Raw genomic sequence first — 19249 nt, forward strand, 5'->3', positions numbered from 1 at the left:
ATCTCTTGCATAAAATCCACGTACCACAGGGTTAGGCCAATAACTCCCAAAGCACTTTACTTAAAGATAAGGCAGGACAATCATTAAATAGTTTACAAACTTACTTCAGAAGATACAAAAGGTTAAAATAATAAAACAGACTCAAATTACCTCAACTTCCTAAGAATCTGGGTGGATCCTTAATAAAAATATATTTTTAAAAACAATAAAATTAATAAAGTCTCCATAGATATTCCAAAACACCATTCTTCTTATACAATTTGTAAAAATAAATACATAATTTCTTCTTGACTCCCCACCTCTCCTTTCTCGATGTTTGTTTTTATTACTCCTTTTTATCAGATGTTTTAAAATATATATGCTTTGGGACTTCCGGTCGGCGCCAGCGTTAATGGCAGTCCTTGCTTCGAGCTCCGAAGCAGGACTGCTCCGTGAGTTCGGGTCTGACCCGCTACGGCGAGCGGGGGACCCCTAAAATCACAGGCGCTGAAGCCTGTGAACAAGGAGATTCGGTGGGCACCTTTGCGCCCCCCGGTATCGCGAAAGAGCCTTTTTAAAGGCTCCGGAGCGGCATCGGGTGTGAGCGCGGTGCTGAGGATCGCAACCCAGCTCACGGAGCGAAGCCGCGTCGCCATTGACGGAGAGCGCCGATTCCTTCCTGAAACTACCGATTGGAAACAACACCCGTGAGTAAGAACAGCAAATAAAGGGAACGGGACTTTAAAATTTAAGAAGATTTGGCTGAAAACGGGAGAGGCAAAAATTAAGGAAGTCTGCCCCCCGGAACTGCATGATTGACTGAGCAACGAAAAGAGTAAGCTGTGCTTAAAAGGGACGTTTTTATGCTCTTTAACTCTGTTAAACCTGACATCGGAAGAGGACCTCCCCCCCCAATGAGCAGGAGAGGGGGGGAAGAAATTTGACTTAATTTTATCTGCATAAGAAAGGAGTTTTGAACGGGAAACCTTCCACTGCCGATACCTCTGGCCAGGCTGCCGGAGCAGTGAGCGCCTGAAGTGAGCTGTCAAATTTGACTGAGGATACAAAGTAAGATTTATCTGATATAAAATAACAGGGCTTTAGTGGACAAAAACCGCAACTTTTTAAATTGCTACAAAGTAGGGTTTTTACTTGGACTTTCGCTTTTGGAACTTTGCATGGCTATTTCTTTCCCTGTTTCTTTGTCTTTGTACTGGATACAATGTACTCCCTCTAGAGGCTTAAAAGAGAGACTGCTGCATTGAGGTAGAAACAGTGGGATTTTCCAACTGCAACTGTTCCTGTGGGAACGACCTTGAGATATGAGCGGCCCACTGGATGAAATATCAACAAGATCCAAAGCAAAACAGGCTCAGGCTCAAAAGAAAAGAGGCTCCTTGACAGGAGCAACAGCAACACAGGAAAGAACAACAACGGTATCAATGGATTCTATGACACAGGCTCTACTCAGGATAAATGAATCTTTAGAATCACTTACTAGGCAATCTACAGATAACTCCAAGAAACTGACTGAATTGACAACAAGATTGGATTTGAACACGACAATAGTATCGACTAATACAGACTCTATAAATCGTTTAATTCAGGAAAGTACAGAGACGAGGAAAATAGCCGAAAGCGCGAGGACCACGGCCGAGGAAACCAAAGGGAAATTTGTTCCTATTGCAAAGAAGGTACATGAGCATGATGAAGCCCTGGCCCTCATGGAATTGGAGAGGAAAGGCAAGAATTTGAAATTGAGACTGGTACCTGAGGAGGAGGAGGACAAGCTCGGGGAATTCCTTACAGACAAGTTCCAAGAATTTTGGGGTGAAGAGTTGGGGGAAGAGGAAGAGGACTTTACAATAACTACAGCCTTCCGGATTGGCAGAAAGCAAGGTAAGAAGCCAAGGGATTGCTTAATAACTCTCAGATCCAAGGAAGAAAGAGATAAAATATTGAACCTACATTTCCAGAGGGCATTGGTTATCAAAAATTCCCAAATACAGATCTTCAAGGATATTCCTAGATACTTTTTGGAGGTCAGAACACAATTTAAAGACCTAGTCGACTTATTAAAACAAAACAACATCCAATTCAGGTGGGAATTCCCACAAGGGTTATCCTTCAACTTCAAAGGGAAAAAAATCAAAATAAAAACAATTCAAGACAAAGAACACTTTTTGGAGAGAAACTTTGAGGACTTTCAGAAAGGAACTGCAGAGAGGGAGACACTGGATATTACAAACCTATCGTTTGGATTGAACCCAGCACCGACTGACGAGGAACAAGAACTTGGAGCAGTGGGTGGGAAAAATACCCAATAACAAAAATGTCTCTGCAACTTCTGAGTTGGAACTGCAATGGTCTAAACCATCCCCGAAAAAGAGACCAAGTTTTCCACATACTAAAGAAAGAACAGCTAGATATAATTTGCTTGCAAGAAACCCATATTGCCAGGATACACAGGAAACTTTTGATAAATAAGAGATTAGGTCTGGAATTTGTTTCCTCAGACAAAGTTAAGAAAAGAGGGGTGGTGATTTATGCCAAGGAAAAGTGGGAACCAAAAATGATTTTTAAAGATGAGGAAGGAAGATACCTGGCAGTAGAAATTCAAATTCAAGGAGAAAAGATCTTAATTGTTGGAGTTTATGCACCCAATGAGGGGAAGGCAGAGTTTTTCAAGAAGTTGCATGAGACCTTAATGGACTTTATGGACTTTAAAATTATAATGATGGGAGATTTTAACGGAGTTGTCTCCACAAACATGGACAAGGCACAAAGACAAGTAATATCCAAGGATGGGAGACTACCAAAGACCTTTTTCGAACTCACTGATATCATGGACTTGATCGACATCTGGAGAACTAGGAACCCTCTGGAAAGAGAGGGAACCTTCTTCTCGGAAGCAAAAATGACCTGGACTAGAATTGATCAAATTTGGATTTCTAGCAGTCTGGCACCAAGAGTGAAAAAAACAGAAATCTGCACAAAAACCTGCTCCGACCATAATGCAGTCAAGATGGAAATGAAATTAACAACGGCTGGAACCTTCAGATGGAGAATGAATGACACCCTATTTAGAGATGAAGAAATTTATCATAAGGCCCAAAAAATATTGAAGGATTACTTTGAGATAAACTTGAGAACTGAGGTGGAAAAAAGAATAGTATGGGACGCAAGTAAGGCCGTGATGCGTGGATTCCTAATTCAGCAAAATTCTATAAAAAGGAAGAAACAAAATGAGAAGAAGGAAAAGATTTTGAACCAGATAAAGGAAGGAGAAAAGAAACTGAGATCTAAGCCGAAGTCTCATGAGATTTTAAGAGAAATAAAGTACCATCAGACGCAATACATGGAATTGATGAATCAGGAAATAGAATGGAAGATAAAGCAAATGAGACAAAGGACATTTGAATCGGCAGATAAATGTGGGAAACTGCTGTCATGGCAACTGAAAAAGAGGCAAAAGTTAAATACGGTGACATCCCTGGAAATAGATGGGAAAATTATCAACAAACCAAATGAAATAAGCAACTGTTTTCAAAGTTTCTTCAAAAAACTTTACGCACAAGGGCCTACAAATGAACAAGAAATAGAAGAATTCGTTTAAAAATATGGACTATCAAAGATTTCAGAACAAAATAAAAGGATTTTGAATGAAAAAATTACAGAACAAGAAATAGAGGGTGCCATCCAGAATACGAAATTGGGGAAATCACCAGGACCAGATGGTTTGACTGCAAAATACTACAAAGATCTTAAAGAATGGCTAATACAGCCATTGAAGGAAGTATGCAACGAGATATTAGAGGGGAAAAAGGCTCCTGAATCGTGGAAAGACGCATTTATCTCACTTATACCGAAGACAGAAACTGAGAAACATCAAGTTAAAAACTACCGCCCTATATCACTCTTGAATGTGGATTATAAAATTTTTGCAGATGTTTTAGCCAAAAGATTTAAGAGAGTTTTGATGGAGGAGATTCATAAGAACCAAACAGGCTTTCTCCCAGGGAGACATATGTCAGAAAATGTGAGGAACATTATAGACATTTTGGAGATGCTAGAGGTGGACATAAATAGGAAGGCAGTTCTGATCTTTGTGGACGCGGAGAAGGCCTTTGACAACATTTCTTGGAAATTTATGAAGAAGAATCTCCATGGGATGGGGGTAGGCCAAGGGTTTGAAAACGGTATAGGTGCAATATATTCTGAACAAAGAGCGAAATTAATTGTGAACAATGTGGTAATGGATGAGATACCAATAGAGAAAGGTACACGACAGGGATGCCCTATATCCCCTTTACTGTTTATATCGGTCCTGGAGGTTTTATTAAACATGATTAGGAAGGACCAGCTGGTAAAAGGAATACAGGTCGGATCCAAACAATATAAGTTAAGGGCATTTGCAGATGATTTAGTGCTAACTTTGCAACAGCCAGAAGCTAGTACCAAAAGAGTTTTAGAATTAATGGAGATATTCGGCCAGGTCACAGGATTTAAACTGAACAAACAGAAAACAAAGGTGCTGGAAAAAAATCTAACAAAAGAGGAGAAAGATAGGTTTCAAAGTGAAACTGGGCTGGAAATAGAAAAAAAGGTTAAGTACCTGGGGGTAAATCTGACATCAAAAAATGTGAACCTATTTAAAGACAACTATGAAAAATGTTGGACAGAAGTTAAGAAAGATTTAGACATATGGTCTAGGCTGAAACTTTCCTTGTTAGGCCGAATTGCTGTTATCAAGATGAATGTATTGCCAAGAATGTTGTTTTTATTTCAGACGTTACAAATTCTAGACAAAATGGACTGTTTCAAGAGGTGGCAGAAAGATATATCTAAATTTGTCTGGCAGGGCAAAAAGCCCAGAATAAAATTTAAGATCTTAACCGATGCAAAAGATAGAGGGGGCTTTGCCCTGCCAGACTTAAGACTTTATTATGAATCAGCAGCCTTCTGCTGGTTGAAGCAATGGCTACTTCTTGAAGACACAGACATTCTTGATCTGGAAGGATATGACAATAGTTTTGGTTGGCATGCATATTTGTGGTATGACAAGGTAAAGGTGTATAAAAGTTTTAAGAACCATATTGTCAGGAAAGCATTGTATAATGTTTGGAATAGATATAAGGATTTATTGGAAAGTAAAACCCCTAGGTGGTTGTCACCAATGGAAGCGAAAGCAGTGAAAAAAATTAACATGGACTCTAATTGGCCTAAGTATTGTGAAATTTTAGAATATGATGGCGAAAGACTGAAGCTACAAAGTTTTGAGAAGCTAAAGCATAAAGTTCGAGACTGGTGACACTACCGTCAGATAAATGAGATGTTTAAGCAGGACAGGAAACTTGGTTTTCAGAAGGAGAGGTCAAAGTTAGAAACAGAACTGTTAGAATCCAATACTAAAAACTTATCTAAAATGTATAATTTGCTGCTGAAATGGAATACACAGGATGAAACAGTGAAATCAGCTATGATTAAATGGGCACAGGATATTGGTCATGACATTATGTTTGACGACTGGGAACAGTTATGGACCACCGGTGTTAAATTTACGGCATGTAATGCCCTGAAAGAGAATATAATGAAAATGATCTATAGGTGGTACATGACCCCAGTCAAACTTGCAAAGATTTACCATCTGCCCAATAACAAATGTTGGAAATGTAATGAGGCTGAAGGTACCTTTTACCATCTTTGGTGGACCTGCCCAAAGATTAAGGCCTACTGGGAAATGATCTATAATGAAATTAAGAAAGTCCTTAAGTGGACATTTGTAAAGAAACCGGAGGCTTTTCTCTTGGGCATGGTCGGCCAATTGGTATCAAAGAAGGATAAGACATTTTTTATGTATGCAACCACGGCAGCAAGAATCCTGTTGGCAAAGTATTGGAAGATGCAAGAATTACCTACTCTGGAAGAATGGCAATCGAAGGTGATGGAATATATGGGACTGGCAGAGATGACCGGCAGAATCCGTGACCAGAGGAAAGAGACAGTGGAAGAGGACTGGGGGAAATTTAAAACATATCTAAAAAATTACTGTAAAATTGTGGACTGATAAGATGTTAAGGGGTAGGAAACAAAGAACTACAGCTGTAAATCTTAAACTTTAAGGAAATTCAAAAGGGACTTAACTAAAGACTGATTGATGAGTTGCTTGAAAAATGGTAAAACAAGGATGTGGCGAAGGGAAGGCATGGGGAAGTCAATTTTTGTTGTTTGTTTTTTGATGTTTGTGTTTGTCTTGTATTGTCATTAATATGTGTAAAAACTAATAAAAATATTTTAAAAAAAAAGGAAAAGCAGAAAAAATAAAATATAAAATATATATGCTTTTATTATGTAAGCCCCGATGTCGTATTTCAATAATCCTCTGCCTTTGACTTCATGTATGGATGATGGTTTGACAGATAATATATCTGTGGTCTCCATTCTTCCTTAAACAATCCATCATTTTGGATGGTCATTTTAGCAGGTAATTTCACCACTTCAGCATGTTCCACCAGTTTCATAAGCCATTCCTCTTTGGTGGGGAACTCTTTCCATTTCTGTGCATATAATGTTCTAGCTGCTGTGGTTGCATACTGTGATGGTTCTAGGGGTTGCTTGTGCGTAAGTTGCCGCAACACCTGGCTGGGTTACCTGGCTGAACCCTTTCTGTCCGGACAGCCACTCACCCGTGGCTGTCTCAATCGCTGGCAGAATCCGTCAGTGGGCGTTTCTTGAACTTCTTCCAGCAAAGAAGCTCTTTGACGCCTAGTCTCTGCCTACTCTCCCTGCACGGAAGCCTTCTGCGCAAGGAGGGTGTGGGCAGCGGAGGACCCGTGCTCTCCCCGCTGGTCCCTGGCGAGGAGTCATGGGGCCGCCTCGCTGATTCCCCCATCTGCCCCCCTTCTCCACTGGTGCTACGCTGATTTCCTTCCCCAGAAGATGGGCTGCTTCTCTCCCTCCCGGGACGCTCTCCTGAACCCCTCTGGAGCCCTCCCTCTCCCTCTGGCTCCGATGGCAGTTCCCTGACACATACATACATAAACTAGTCAGCTTTCTCTGGACCTTTATTTATTAATTTTATATTGCACCCTTCATCATTGGAATTCTACAGGTTGAATTGCTATAAGACTGAGAGCTTAGTGACCTTTCCACCAATTTGAAGTGTTGAAAGTTTAAGTAGGATGCAATCTTGGCTTAGTAACCTATTCTAAATGCTTCATCAGTGGCTGTTTTGCCAATTATTTTCACCTCCCATCTGATCTTGGTTTTGCTCTATAAATGGGGACCTGAATGGGAGGAACCTGAGTTGGAGGAGGAGGACTCTCGCTCTTCCTTCCTGACTGAGCATAAGATGCCTCCTCTTAAAAGGTTTGGCAGGCAGGGAATACAACTATCTGGCATCGTCTCATTGCTTTCCTCCAATGCTAAACTTGTTGCTGGCTCACTCGTAATCTGGTGATCCACTCAACATCAGTGCACAATGTGTCATATCCTGGACAACGCAATAAAATCCATTGTACTCCAGTCAAGGCTTGGCTAAGGTCAGTTGCTACTCTTTGGAACAGGGAGCAGAGCTTACAGAATACAAAAATTAAACCAGCAGACTACGGAAGATAATTTAAATGATTTTCTTAATTTATTAATATACAAAGTTTAGGAGAATGAAATGATGTGAAGTGAACTTCTGAATGATGCAGCATACCTGTAGGAAATGGAGCACAGGTATTTGAATATCTAGCAATGACATAACTAGAAAGTATTCTTGAATATCAGAACTGATATGGTTAATAGCAAAGCAAACAGACTAAAAAACCTAACTCCTGTCTCCCTCTAGACTATCTTGTTGTACGATAAATATAAGTTCCCAAAACATAATATTATTAAAAGATAGTAGTTTACAAACTAAGGGCAGTAGACCAGTATGCAAAGCAAGGTAGCAAAACATTTCTTCCCATCTTTCTGTTTCTGTCAACAGGACTACATAAAAGTTGGGCTAAAAATGAACACAATCTCTTTCAGAGGTGGAGAAGGAGCAACATGGATGAGTAGCTGTGTTTCCTTTAGGCACGTATGGACATCAGGAATATGGAATATTTTAAGAATCAGATGTTCCCTTAATTTCTGGTTGTCAGGTGCTCCTTTGTGTTCAGATCAGGCCTCAGCACAATAATGTAGCACTTGGGAAGGAAGATGCAGCCCAGAAGCCCAGCACTGGAGGCCAACATAGAGAAGATCTGCACGGCCACCATGTACTTGCCCTTGGTGCTCAGGTAGGTGGGCACAAAAGACACCCAAACACTGCAGAAGACCAGCATGCTGAAGGTGATCAGCTTGGCTTCGTTGAAGGAGCCGGGCAGCTTCCTGGCTAGGAAAGCCACTGTGAAGCAGGTGGCAGCCAAGAAGCCCAGGTAGCCGAGGGCAACGTAAAACATGGCCACAGACCCTTCGTTGCATTGCAGGATGATCTCTTCCACCTGGGAGTGCATGTCGGGCTCTGGGAATGGGGGAGAAGAGCCCAGCCAGATGGTGCAGATGAGAACTTGCCCCCCAGAACAGGAGATGACAATGGAGTTGGCCAGACTCTTGCCCAGCCATCTCCTCACTCTGTTCCCAGGCTTTGTGGCCAGGAAGGCCAGCACCACCGTGATGGTCTTTGCCAAGACAGAAGAAACAGCAACTGAGAAGATGATGCTGAAGGCCGTTTGTCGGAGAAGGCAGGTCTCTTTCCTTGGGCGCCCGATGAAGAGGAAGGAGGACAGAAAGGAAAGCAGGAGGGAGACGAGGAGGATGTAGGAGAGGCCCCGGTTGTTGGCTTTGACTATGGGAGTTTCCTTGTATTTAATGAAGATTCCCAACACAATGCCTGCTGTTAAGGACAAGAAGAGGGCAACGGAAGCTAACACCATTCCCAAATATTCTTCATAAGCCAGGAAGGTGATAATCTTGGGGACACATTGATCTCTGTCCTTGTTTGGATACTGAGCTTCTGAACATTTGGTGCAATGTTCTGCATCTGGGGAAGTGGAAAAAGAGTGGCTGCAGCATCAGTTAAATCCCTAATGATCTGTACTCTTTTACGTTTTGAAAAACTCTGTGGTGGACCTCAGGAAATAAGAATGTTAAAATAGGTAAAGCAACATTGTTTATATTTTTTGTGTTTTTGCTGTTAAAAATTTGCTGGTTTGCATCACCTGTCCATTATTTTTTACAAATGTCAAAATTATTTCCTTTTTGGTGTGAGTTGGTATAAAAAATAAAAAAAGGAATGTTTGTGGGAATTCCTCTCACAGCTGCCCACTTTCAACCCCAGAGATTTCTTCCTTATGGCCACTCCTTTCAACTCCCTTCCTGGATGTAATAAAGTTGATTAATCCTATGGATGTTGAGAAAGAATCCACATTCCCCAATGTCTGCAGAAATCTCACAAAAAGTGGGTAAGACTGGATTTCTGCCCTGTGTTTACTCTCTCCAGAAATACCTTCCCCCTTGGAGTCACCCACCTTCCTGGGCGGAGAAGGTCCCTTCCGCACACCGAGCACAAGCATAGCAGCAAACGGGCTTTCCTTCCAGAACCATCTTGGCATATCCAGGTCGACATCTCTCTGTACACCTGGAACGAGGTACGGCCTAACCAGGAAGACAAGAAGGTGCAAGAAAGAGGAACAGTTGGGAGTATTTGTCGGTATGTAATTCACTCATAGAGTGAATTGAAACGGATCTCTGGACTGCAGCCTTTGACCCCTCATCAGGGTCCTTTCCACCCCCCACTGACCATTGGGGTGACCAGAATATCTTGTTCTTCTTAATTCGTTCAGGACAACTGAGGTTTGCGCCACAGAACTCTGTTTCTTCTTCTCCGTTTAACTGTTTCCCTGCTTAATAATTCTTCAAAGAAAATGGCAATGGAGTCTGAAATGTGATTTCCCCAAATTTCAGGATTCTGATAATCTCTCAACCGCTAATTAAGACACATTTAATATGACTTTTCCAAATATTGGTTTCCCTCACTCTGTTCTTCTTTTCCCCCCAAATAATATTTATTCTAGTTTTAAAAGATTATAAAAAGGAACACAATATACAAAAACAAAACATATCCAAGAGAAAAATAAAAAAATAAAAAGCAAAAACAGCTAAAAAGAAGAAAAGATACAATAAAAAAGACAAAAGAACAAATTAAACCTTGTTATAACTCCCTTTCTTAACTTCTCTCCTTGACCTCCTCACACCTCCCCTCTTTGTATTCTAATTCAAATAGATATTTCAGCAAATCCTTCATCATTGTTTTTATCCTTATAACTTATCTTAACATACTGTAGTTTCCATTCTCTCATTCACCAATTGGCCACCCACTTTTACTTTATTTAATCTTATTTCTCCTTAAAACTTATATATCTGAACTTGTTCTCTTAAGACGTTTCCCCTAGGGTCACAAAAATTCCATTCCACGATTTCCCCATCTCTCGTTAAAAGAAAAAAAAATATACACAATATATACACTTTAGATTCCCAATTTTTCTTTCACCATCTCCCCTCCCCGGTTTCGGCCCCTGCCAACAGTTCTCCAAAAGTCCATCAACCCGGAGATCTTAAGTCCGAGGCTCTTAACTGAGGTCCAGCGCCGAGGGCCTTCTGGCGGTTGCCTCATTGCGAGAAGCAAAGCTACAGGGAACCAGGCAGAGGGCCTTCTCGGTAGTGGCGCCCAGCCTGTGGAACACCCTTCCAGCAGATGTCAAAGCGATAAACAACTACCTGACATTCAGAAGACATCTTAAGGCAGCCCTGTTCAGGGAAGTTTTTAACGTGTGATATTTTATTGTATTTTTGGTTTTTATGGAAGCCGCCCAGAGTGGCTGGGGAGGCCCAGCCAGATGGGCGGGGTATAAATAATAAATTATTATTATTATTATTATTATTATTATTATTATTATTATTAACTCTCTTTCATGTCCCCTCTGCCGATCTTTTTGATGGTCTTTGGTGTTAAAGAACAGATCTCAGGGGAGCTCCAACCCAGCGATAGTCATATTCCTTCTTAGCGAGTCTGCCAGACTTCCATAGTTAAAGGTAGGGCCCATAGAATATTCCAAATCTTGTTTCACATTCCTTCCAGATCCAAAGGCCCCAGAGGCTCCAATCTCCACCTGGCTCAGATTCAAATCCCAAAAGTTATTTGATCCCCACATAGGGTGATCTCTCCATCTTTCATTTTCCAAACCAAGCCAGGCTCTCATCTCCAAAAACTGGCTTCTCCTAGTTGCAGACGTATAAGGCCTCAAGTTATAACCCACCATTTGCCTCTGTGGGGTTATGACTCCCCCTTTGCATCACTTTAACAACAGCAACTTTCTCCTTCTCTGGTTCTTCAATTTGTTCAGTTAAAAGAGATTCCTGTGCCGGGTTCTTGTCTACTTCTTTGCTGATGCCCACTTTTGTTCCCAAAATTTCAACATTGGTAGCCATGACGTTTAACTGTTCTTGCAGCTTTCCCAGCAGATAAAATGCCCTATTCAGTTCAGACGCGACTTCCTTCTCAGCCGCCATCCTTGAAATGTCCAAGGTCAAAGCTAGTTTCTCAAAGGCTTTATCTTTAGAACCAATTTCCCAGCTGCATCCTTGCAACACTATCCCAAAACTCCCTCTAGAGGGACACAGTTTCCATTTACACTCCTTCCAGCACGGTCCCAAAAGTCCCAAACTTGTAGCAATTCCAATTGCCTTCCTTCTTTTTAAACACAGAAACTGACAATAGCAACAAAGTCCTTCTTTTCTATCTTGACAGCTAGCTGTCAAATTTATCTATTCACCATTCACGGGCTCTCGCAGACCGCTCCCGGGTTTAGGGAAGTGGCGCTTCAATTCCCAAATTTTGACCTTCTCCTGCACGCCTCCCTGCTTCCGAAAAGAGTATTGATAGTAGTTTCAATCAGTGGAGTTTTAATCCTTTAGGTAAGACTCTCCACAACCTTAGTTAGCAAATTCTTTGCTTCAGTTTATTTACAGAAAGGCGAGGTGGACTTCCTGTTTAGACCTTCCCCGATCGGTGCCAATTTAAAAATACTTTAAAAGCCCAATTTCCGTTCTACTCACGGGTTGTTGTTTGAAATCCAATTGTCCACAAGAAAAAGTCAGCGCTCTCCGGCAACGGCTACACAGCTTCACTCCGTAAAAAATAGTGGTTGATTCAAAACACCGCGCCGCGCACCCCACGTCACTTCGGAACTCCAAAAAAGGGGTTTCCCTGGGGGTAGGGGGGCGCTCCTGGTGTCAGCCGAATCCCACGTTCCCAGGCTTCCTCCGCCTGGGATTTTTAAAGGGTCTGCACCTTCACCGCGGTGGCACGACCCGAATTCCACGGAGAGGGTTCCTCTCAGTCAGAGGAACACTGCCATTGCCGATGGCGCTAACCCGGAAGTCTCCCTCACTCTGTTCTTGAGGCAAGCAAGGTTTCCTCTTGTCACTGATCTATTTCCCTAGTTATTTCTAGTTCATGTGCCATTCCTTAACATTAACCTTATATTACAATAGGGTTTGCTTTTTTTAACTTCTCATCCTTCACCAACAGCTGTGCACTTCTCAATTTCTGCACATACAATAGTTTAACGTTTGCAACATCTACAAGTGAGCTTACTCCAGAAATTTAAAAAATCCACAATAAATTAGTAATTATAATTTCTAAACTAAATTACTTTCCATCCTTCTGCATGTATGAAAACCCAATAGTTGACTTTTACTAGGTATTTCCCCTTTTCCCTAGGTGTTTTCCCCTTTCTTCTTATCTATGTAGTCCTTTCTGTCGAAGATTCTGTCCAGAATTTTTAAATTCTCTGTCCGGCTCGGTAATAGATGGTGTCTTCTCTGAGGACCTCTGGGCTCTATCTTTTCTCTGAGCATCCCAAATTTCCCTCCTATCCCAGCTGCTGTGGAAAGAAGGAGTGGCAGTTGCAGCTGTTATTGGATGGTCAAGACATCATTGGTCAACCTGATCTACCGTAGTCATTTTGCAGAAGTTGTTGAAGGAAAAGCATATTCAGGATCTCCTAGCCTCCCCTCTCTGTGATTCCCCCTACCTTGTTGAATTTCTTGGGCCACTCAATGGCTTCTGGGTTAATGGTGAACTTTATGCTAGCAGATGTCTCTCTCCTTATATTCCCAATTTTCACAATGACACGAGACGTATTGGGAAACATCACCCAGTTCATAATATCGAAGTCCGCTGGCAGCTCCCAGTTCTCATCCAAGCACAGGCTGCCTCTGGAAGTATTCAGACACCGGATTTCTCTCAAGAAAGGGTGAAGCTGGAATGACAGGGGAAAGCACCAGCATTAAGAAACTGGGAAGCCAAGATGGATATCTCAGTCCTACTCACTTCAACCTCTTCTGATTTGGGGCTGCATGTATCTCATGTAGACTGAAATTCCTATTCAGCCATTTTTATTACTACAGACCCTGCAAGTGTCCCAATTTTCCAGGGATGTCCCTGAATTAGAGACAGTTTTTCATTTGATCCTGGAATGTCCCACTTTTCCTTAGAATGTCCCCTTGTTCATTGGAGAAATGTTGGCGGATGTGGAGTTATCCAACCCGCAAGCCGTCCAATTCTGTATCGGAAATTTTAATATGTTTAATATTTTAGTATGAATTTCTCTATTTTGGGAGCTGCCCAGAGTGTTGAGGCAACCCAAAAAGATGTGTGGGGTATAAACAGTGATATATTTCTAGCAAAAAAGGTGCCGAAACTCACCAGGAATACCTCCCGCTGCGAATGGCAATGGTACCCACCTGAAAGGTGCCCGAACTGAGTTTGAGTGATTCCCAAGCCCCAGAAAAAAAAGCCCTAGGTATCTACAGTAAAATTATCGTTATGGAATTGGCCGTCTCTATTTTCAACAGAGAAATGTTGGGCGGTATGCTACTATTACTAATACCAATACTAACTATGATATTTTACAGGTCTATCCCCAGTTAAGATCAGCATCTGTGTGGACTGCAGTTTGCAAAAAGGGGGAGGAAATACCTGCCACGGCTGTAGCCTTTGGGGTCCCCATTGCTCTCCTTCCTCCACCATCAGCCTCCTCTGGGATCTAGATGAAAGCGAAGCATGCAAGGCCTGAGCCACAGCCTGAACATGGATGTAAGTGCCATAGCTGTCTTGGGACAGGGCTTCGTCATGCCCCTCTTGGGGCAACGGCTCCTGTTTCTCCTCCTCTCTGCATCTTACCCTGCCTTTCACGGACAACAGATGCTTTGAATATGAACACTGAAATGCTTGATTGAAATAATCCAGAAAATTGGTCTGCGATTTATATTTGCCACCTGTGCTGCTCCTTATTCCAGTCTGAATTGCAAAGGACAGAGAACCATGGAGGTACTGGAATAAAATTGGAATGATGTTAAAGCCAGTTCTGATTTCTAGCAAATTTGTTGTGATCCAGACTTTTGCCCCTATTTCCTTCTCATATGCAATGTTTATTGACAGGAGTAGAATGATGTCCATTGCATTGGTTACATAGTAAAAAAATACCCCAACTTCTCGCCATAGGAAAAAAGGTTCCCCAGTCCTGAGAGATTGATCTATATCAGTTTCTGGTACTCTTTTTGATAAAGCAATGCAGATCCCTCTGCTGAGCATCAGAGGTTTCACAGCGCTCACAAATCTTTCTCCACTGTCATTGTCTGGAGTGAAGAGGCCAATCCATGTCCATCCAAAATACAGGAGCAATTCAACAATCCCCTGGTACTGACTTTCCTCTTTGGGAGTCATCCGGTAGACAAAAGGGAACAGGGTTTTATCTTCGAGAACCTGGGCAGTGAAGCCATAACTGATCTAGCAAGGAAAGCAAAAGATCACCAATTTATTTTACTTTCATCATAACGGGTATTTAATCATATGAAATGACTGGTATCTAAATCTCTGCTGGCTGAGGCTGATGGGAGTTTTAGTCGGAAACATCTGGAGGTGTCAAGTTGGTGAAGGCTCAGTTTTGAAAAAGGGATGTTGGATCCATAGCTCAGGATTTTCCCGTTTTGAAAAATATCCCCACTTGACCCCTCCAAAGAGAAAATAGAATTTTACGCAGTTGAAATTCTCTGTCCTTCCATGCTCTCCCACTACTTACCTGTGGGATTTTGTAGATGCATGACAAGGCTGAAATCACTCTTGAGATGAAAGTATTGCCTCCTTCAAGAACAGCCAGCAGGTGATTCTGTTCTCCACAGTGATAATTGGGAATATTGTGTCCACTGCCTGCAAGCAGCTCTAGCATGGCGTCCGAAGTCATCCTTGCATCGAAATAGTTCTCATAGATGTTGTAGCCCAGGGTGATGTTGGGTAAGAACCTGAGATCCTGGTTGATTTCTAGGATGGTGAACAGGAAAGACAACATGTGCCAGTAGAACCTAGGTGCCTCCCTGCAATAAATGAATTCTTTAAAAAGAGTGAAACTGGCATTCATATAAATGGGGTTGGGGACATTATATGATCCACAAAGATTAATATTTCTTTGTTTCTTTGTTTATCCATCCTTTTGCATTGACATCAAACCTTTTCCTGTCTAGCATAAAATGAAAATTTGGAAATCTCTGCTCCATGACCGGAGCTTTGATGCAAACAGCACACAGAGCTGTTCAACAATGGAACAGACTCCCTCCGAAGGTGACCATGTGTCATGGATGCTTCAGGTGAGATTCCTCCGGGTTCCTTCCATCTCTACAACTCTATGATTCTTTTCTACTATTGTTTCATGAGTAAGAAATGAAGGCGCCCCTCAAAAATTGTGATATACTGGGAAGTTGCTGCAAAGGCTGCTTTTCTTGCAGTGGTCTTTGGCTTCTTGCAAGGGGCTAGACTATAGGTAGATAAGAGACAATTTTATTGACAGTAGAGAAGCACCAAATACCTCAGTCCCCTTTTAGTTACATAAGGGGCCTGGTGGCTTGCAGGTTTGAGTGTGTGGTAAAATTATAATTTTGTCCATATTCTGGATCAGAAACTACACGAATGAGCACCCCCCCTTTCCTAGAATCTTTGACTAGACACCCCTCCCCAACTCCTCCAACAGCAAGCCCAATGGTCAGGGCAGGGTAGTCCTGCAACACCAGCCCTTGGCTCCCCAGCCCTGAGAAAGGGGCTCTTTCCTTGATAAATAGGAACCATTAAAAGGACTGGAGGACCATGAAACCATCTGCAAATAAGTACATACACTTCATTCCTGGCGAAGGGTGTCTGAGAAAAGTTGTATGGCATTTCCACAAGAAAGAGTTTTGAAGATATGATCCCACTGATGAGAAAATGTCCAGGATGGTAGTAATTGCGAGGATCCGTTTGATCCCTGACCAGATTCAAGGGGCATTTCACCTTGTGGTTCCCGCAGACTCCAAAGGGCATCATGAGCAGCAGAAGCAGCAACAGAAGGAGCAGGGATCTCATTCTGGCTCTGCCTCCTCCTCCTCCTCTTACCTGCCAAGGAGGCAAAGCAGAAGAACCCAAAGACTCTTTCAAGGCCAGACTGCCTGGGCTTTCCCAGTCTGGGTGGTTTTCAACTCTACCTTCAGAGCTTGGAAGCACAAGGCAGGCACACCCCTCTTTCGCCAGCTCTGCATCTTGACTCAGTCTGTCTCCAACACAGGAAATATTCCCTGCACCAACTTTTTCTTTCGCAGTCACAGCGCAATTAATATTGTCATGCTGCGGTTGCTTTCCGAGGCTTATGCAATCTCCCGAAATATCTCCTGAGCTTTCACCAGATGAGATGACTATAATTTTGATTATTCCAAGTGGAATAAGTTTCATCACAATAACTTTCTGGAGTCTTGAATGGCTCAAGCAGCAGGTGCAGAGCTGGAGAAAAACATGGTGCACAGAAGTCAAGGGGTGTGTTTGGAAGTTGGAAGTTTGGCCTGAACTTTGCTCAAGACCACAAAGAAGGAGCTGGATCCGACCATGGACTCTCCTTCCTTGGACGTTTTGAACCAGAGGTTGGATGGCCATCTGTTGGGATTCTTTAGCTGAGATTCCTGCATTGCAGAGGGTTGGACTAGAGGACCTTGGGGTCCCTTTCCAAGTCTCCCATTCTATGATTCATTGGGGGGTTTTAAGAAGAGGTCGGACAGTCAGGGATGGACAGCAGCCAGATGAAGAAGTCCTAGCGTCGTATTCCAGGCATCCAACCTAAAATGTAGGGTTTTTTGGGGAGGGCAGAGGCTGTTATTGGGTTGTAGTTTTTATTTGATTATATATATTGTGGTTTTTTTATTTTGATTTTGTTCTGAACCGCCCTGAGGCCTCCAGGCATAGGGCGGTATATAGATTCAACAAGTAAATAAATATGAAGGAATAAATGGAGAATGCTGAGAATCCTCAGTACTGTGAACGGGATACATGGTGGTGGGATCTTGCTTCCTGGAGGCTTCCTTATTACTGTGAACGGGATACATGGTGGTGGGATCTTTTTCTTAGAGGCTGCTAGAGACAGAGACTGGTGGAGCCTGCGATGGGGAGGGTTTTCTCAAGCCCGTCTCTGGCCACTTTGGGTGGGTCTGAGCTGCTTGATACCTGCCGCTCCCTTCTGGTTCTCTCCCTGAAGGGAAGTAGCGCCTTGGTGGCTTCAAAGCGACTTCAAGTGAATTTCCACCCCATCTTTGAAAGGCTTCTCCAACAGAGGGAAGCTCTCTGGGGTTGGTTGAGGGGAGAAATGTTGCTTTGAACTTTCGACTCTTCCTTCCTCTTCGACATGTTTGGGAGAAGGTGAGCATCTGTTGCACATGGAGCCAACTTGCTCCTGGTCTTTGAGCAGAAACTTCTCTACTTGTAAACAATTGGGTGTGCAGAAGCCAGGTGTGACGGAAAAGTTGGTTCCATAAGTATTTATTTTTTACTTTTATCTCCTGCCAGGAAATGGTGAAAGAATGGCAGCCTCTGATTGGCTGTGGTTCCAGGAAGGAGAGTTTAAAAAGAGAGGCGTTGGAGGGAGACAGGGAGTTGGGCTGTTGAGGGTGGTGTGGTTGGTTGAGTTGAGCTGGTTGAGGAAGGAGGTTGGGAGTTAGGTAGGGAGATAGGATAGGAGTCAGGTTGAAATACAAAGAGTGTTGAGGAGGCAGAGTTGGTTCTGGAGAAAAGGTCCACTCCACTGTACAGTGAAGGACTGAGTGTAGTGTCTGAGTGTAGTGTCCTGCGGGAGTAATAGGACCAGATCTTGCTGGGAGACTGAGGGTGAGACAGAAGTAGGAGCTGAGGTCTACATAGGTCTCAAACTCGTCTGGAGGAGAGAGACTCTTCTGAGGAAAGAAGAGACTTCCAAAACCCAATGAAGGAAGGGTGTGTGTGGTGAACCCTTAAGACTGTTACTGAAAGTCCCTCAGGAGCTGGATTTGTTAAAGGGGTGGGTAACTGAAGGAAAAGAGGGACGTGGGTGGTGCTGTGGTCTAAACTACAGAGCCTAGGGCTTGCCTAGGTTGGCGGTTCAAATCCCCGCGACGGGGTGAGCTCTCGTTGCTCGGTCCATGCTCCTGCCAACCTAGCAGTTTGAAAGCACGTCAAAGTGCAAGTAGATAAATAGGTACTTCTCCAGTGGGAAGGTAAACGATGTTTCCGTGCACTGCTCTGGTTCTCCAGAAGCGGCTTAGTCATGCTGGCCACATGACCCAGACATGCTGGCCACATGACCTGCGGACAAACGCTGGCTCCCTCGGCCAATAAAGCGAGTTGAGCGCCACAACCCCAGAGTCGTCCGCGACTGGACTTCACTGTTAGGGGTCCCTTTCCCTTTAACTGAAGGAAAGTACCGCCTTAGAAAGGAACCAAACTATAAAGCTGAAACCTGTGAAAATGAATTGAAGTAGCGTATTATTATTGAAGTAACCTAAGTTTCTCCACTTGTATTATACTACCTTGTTTTAAAATAAATCTTTATTGTTATTTGAAAAACATCTGCTTGAGACTCCAGCTCACTGGTTATCCCCCACACCCAGGTCCCCTACAGAATACTCTGGGATAGTTAGCATTGGTTTTAAGGGTGGTTCAGTGAGGTGGGGGCAATATATATAAGAAAGAGCAGGCACTTCGGCGCGAGCGACAACTGAGGCGCCATGCCCGTTGCACCAGGCTAGCATTCTAGCAGTTTTATTATTCTTTATCCATTTATTTATTAATATTTACTTCTTTCTTACTTACTCATTTCATCTCTTGCATAAAATCCACGTACCACAGGGTTAGGCCAAAAACTCCCAAAGCGCTTTATGTAAAGATAAGGCAGGACAATCATAAAAAAGTTTA

At 42.8% G+C, this 19249-nt stretch overlaps 2 protein-coding genes across 10 annotated transcripts in view; one reads left to right on the plus strand and one right to left on the minus strand.

The window, feature by feature from the left end:
• Window positions 1-19249, plus strand: part of LOC309360855 (uncharacterized protein) — a 143993-nt gene that overhangs the window by 112804 nt on the left and 11940 nt on the right. For 4 of the 7 annotated variants that reach the window (XM_081895800.1, XM_081895799.1, XM_081895798.1 and 1 more), the window contains exon 7: window positions 15535-15657. In XM_081895800.1, the coding sequence (XP_081751926.1) occupies window positions 15535-15657 (123 nt within the window). Of the gene's footprint in view, window positions 1-9451; window positions 9600-13929; window positions 14111-15534; window positions 15658-16315; window positions 17102-19249 lie in introns of those variants that run through there. The other 3 variants (XR_014164247.1, XM_081895794.1, XM_081895797.1) reach the window with 3 other exon arrangements.
• LOC309360745 (vomeronasal type-2 receptor 26-like) lies at window positions 7994-16296 on the minus strand. 3 transcript variants are annotated; one of them, XM_081895570.1, is made up of 5 exons: window positions 16179-16296; window positions 15096-15387; window positions 13047-13274; window positions 9480-9606; window positions 7994-8992 (listed from the first exon to the last, which is right to left on the minus strand). In XM_081895570.1, exons 1-5 carry the CDS (start codon window positions 16220-16222, stop codon window positions 8094-8096), a joined length of 1590 nt encoding a protein of 529 aa, XP_081751696.1. In that variant the 5' UTR covers window positions 16223-16296; the 3' UTR covers window positions 7994-8093. The 3 variants fall into 3 exon arrangements, with proteins under 3 accessions (XP_081751696.1, XP_081751697.1, XP_081751695.1); XM_081895571.1 differs by having other exon boundaries at window positions 15096-15403; window positions 16179-16216; XM_081895569.1 differs by lacking the exons at window positions 15096-15387; window positions 16179-16296 and adding an exon at window positions 13994-14991.

This window comes from Podarcis melisellensis (genome assembly GCF_964234715.1).
Source record: "Podarcis melisellensis genome assembly, chromosome: 18".
Classification (NCBI taxonomy): domain Eukaryota; kingdom Metazoa; phylum Chordata; class Lepidosauria; order Squamata; family Lacertidae; genus Podarcis; species Podarcis melisellensis.

What these genes read in the sequence shown, in the direction of transcription:
- LOC309360745 (XM_081895569.1), bottom strand. Translation starts at nt 14,740, where the DNA reads ATGACTCCCAAAGAGGAAAGTCAGTACCAGGGGATTGTTGAATTGCTC. An exon ending in GGCCCAAGAAATTCAACAAG is followed by an intron (nt 9,607 to 13,046) that starts GTAGGGGGAATC and finishes CTTCCTGGTTAG; the next exon opens with GCCGTACCTCGTTCCAGGTG. An exon ending in GACCTTCTCCGCCCAGGAAG is followed by an intron (nt 8,993 to 9,479) that starts GTGGGTGACTCC and finishes CCACTTCCCCAG; the next exon opens with ATGCAGAACATTGCACCAAA.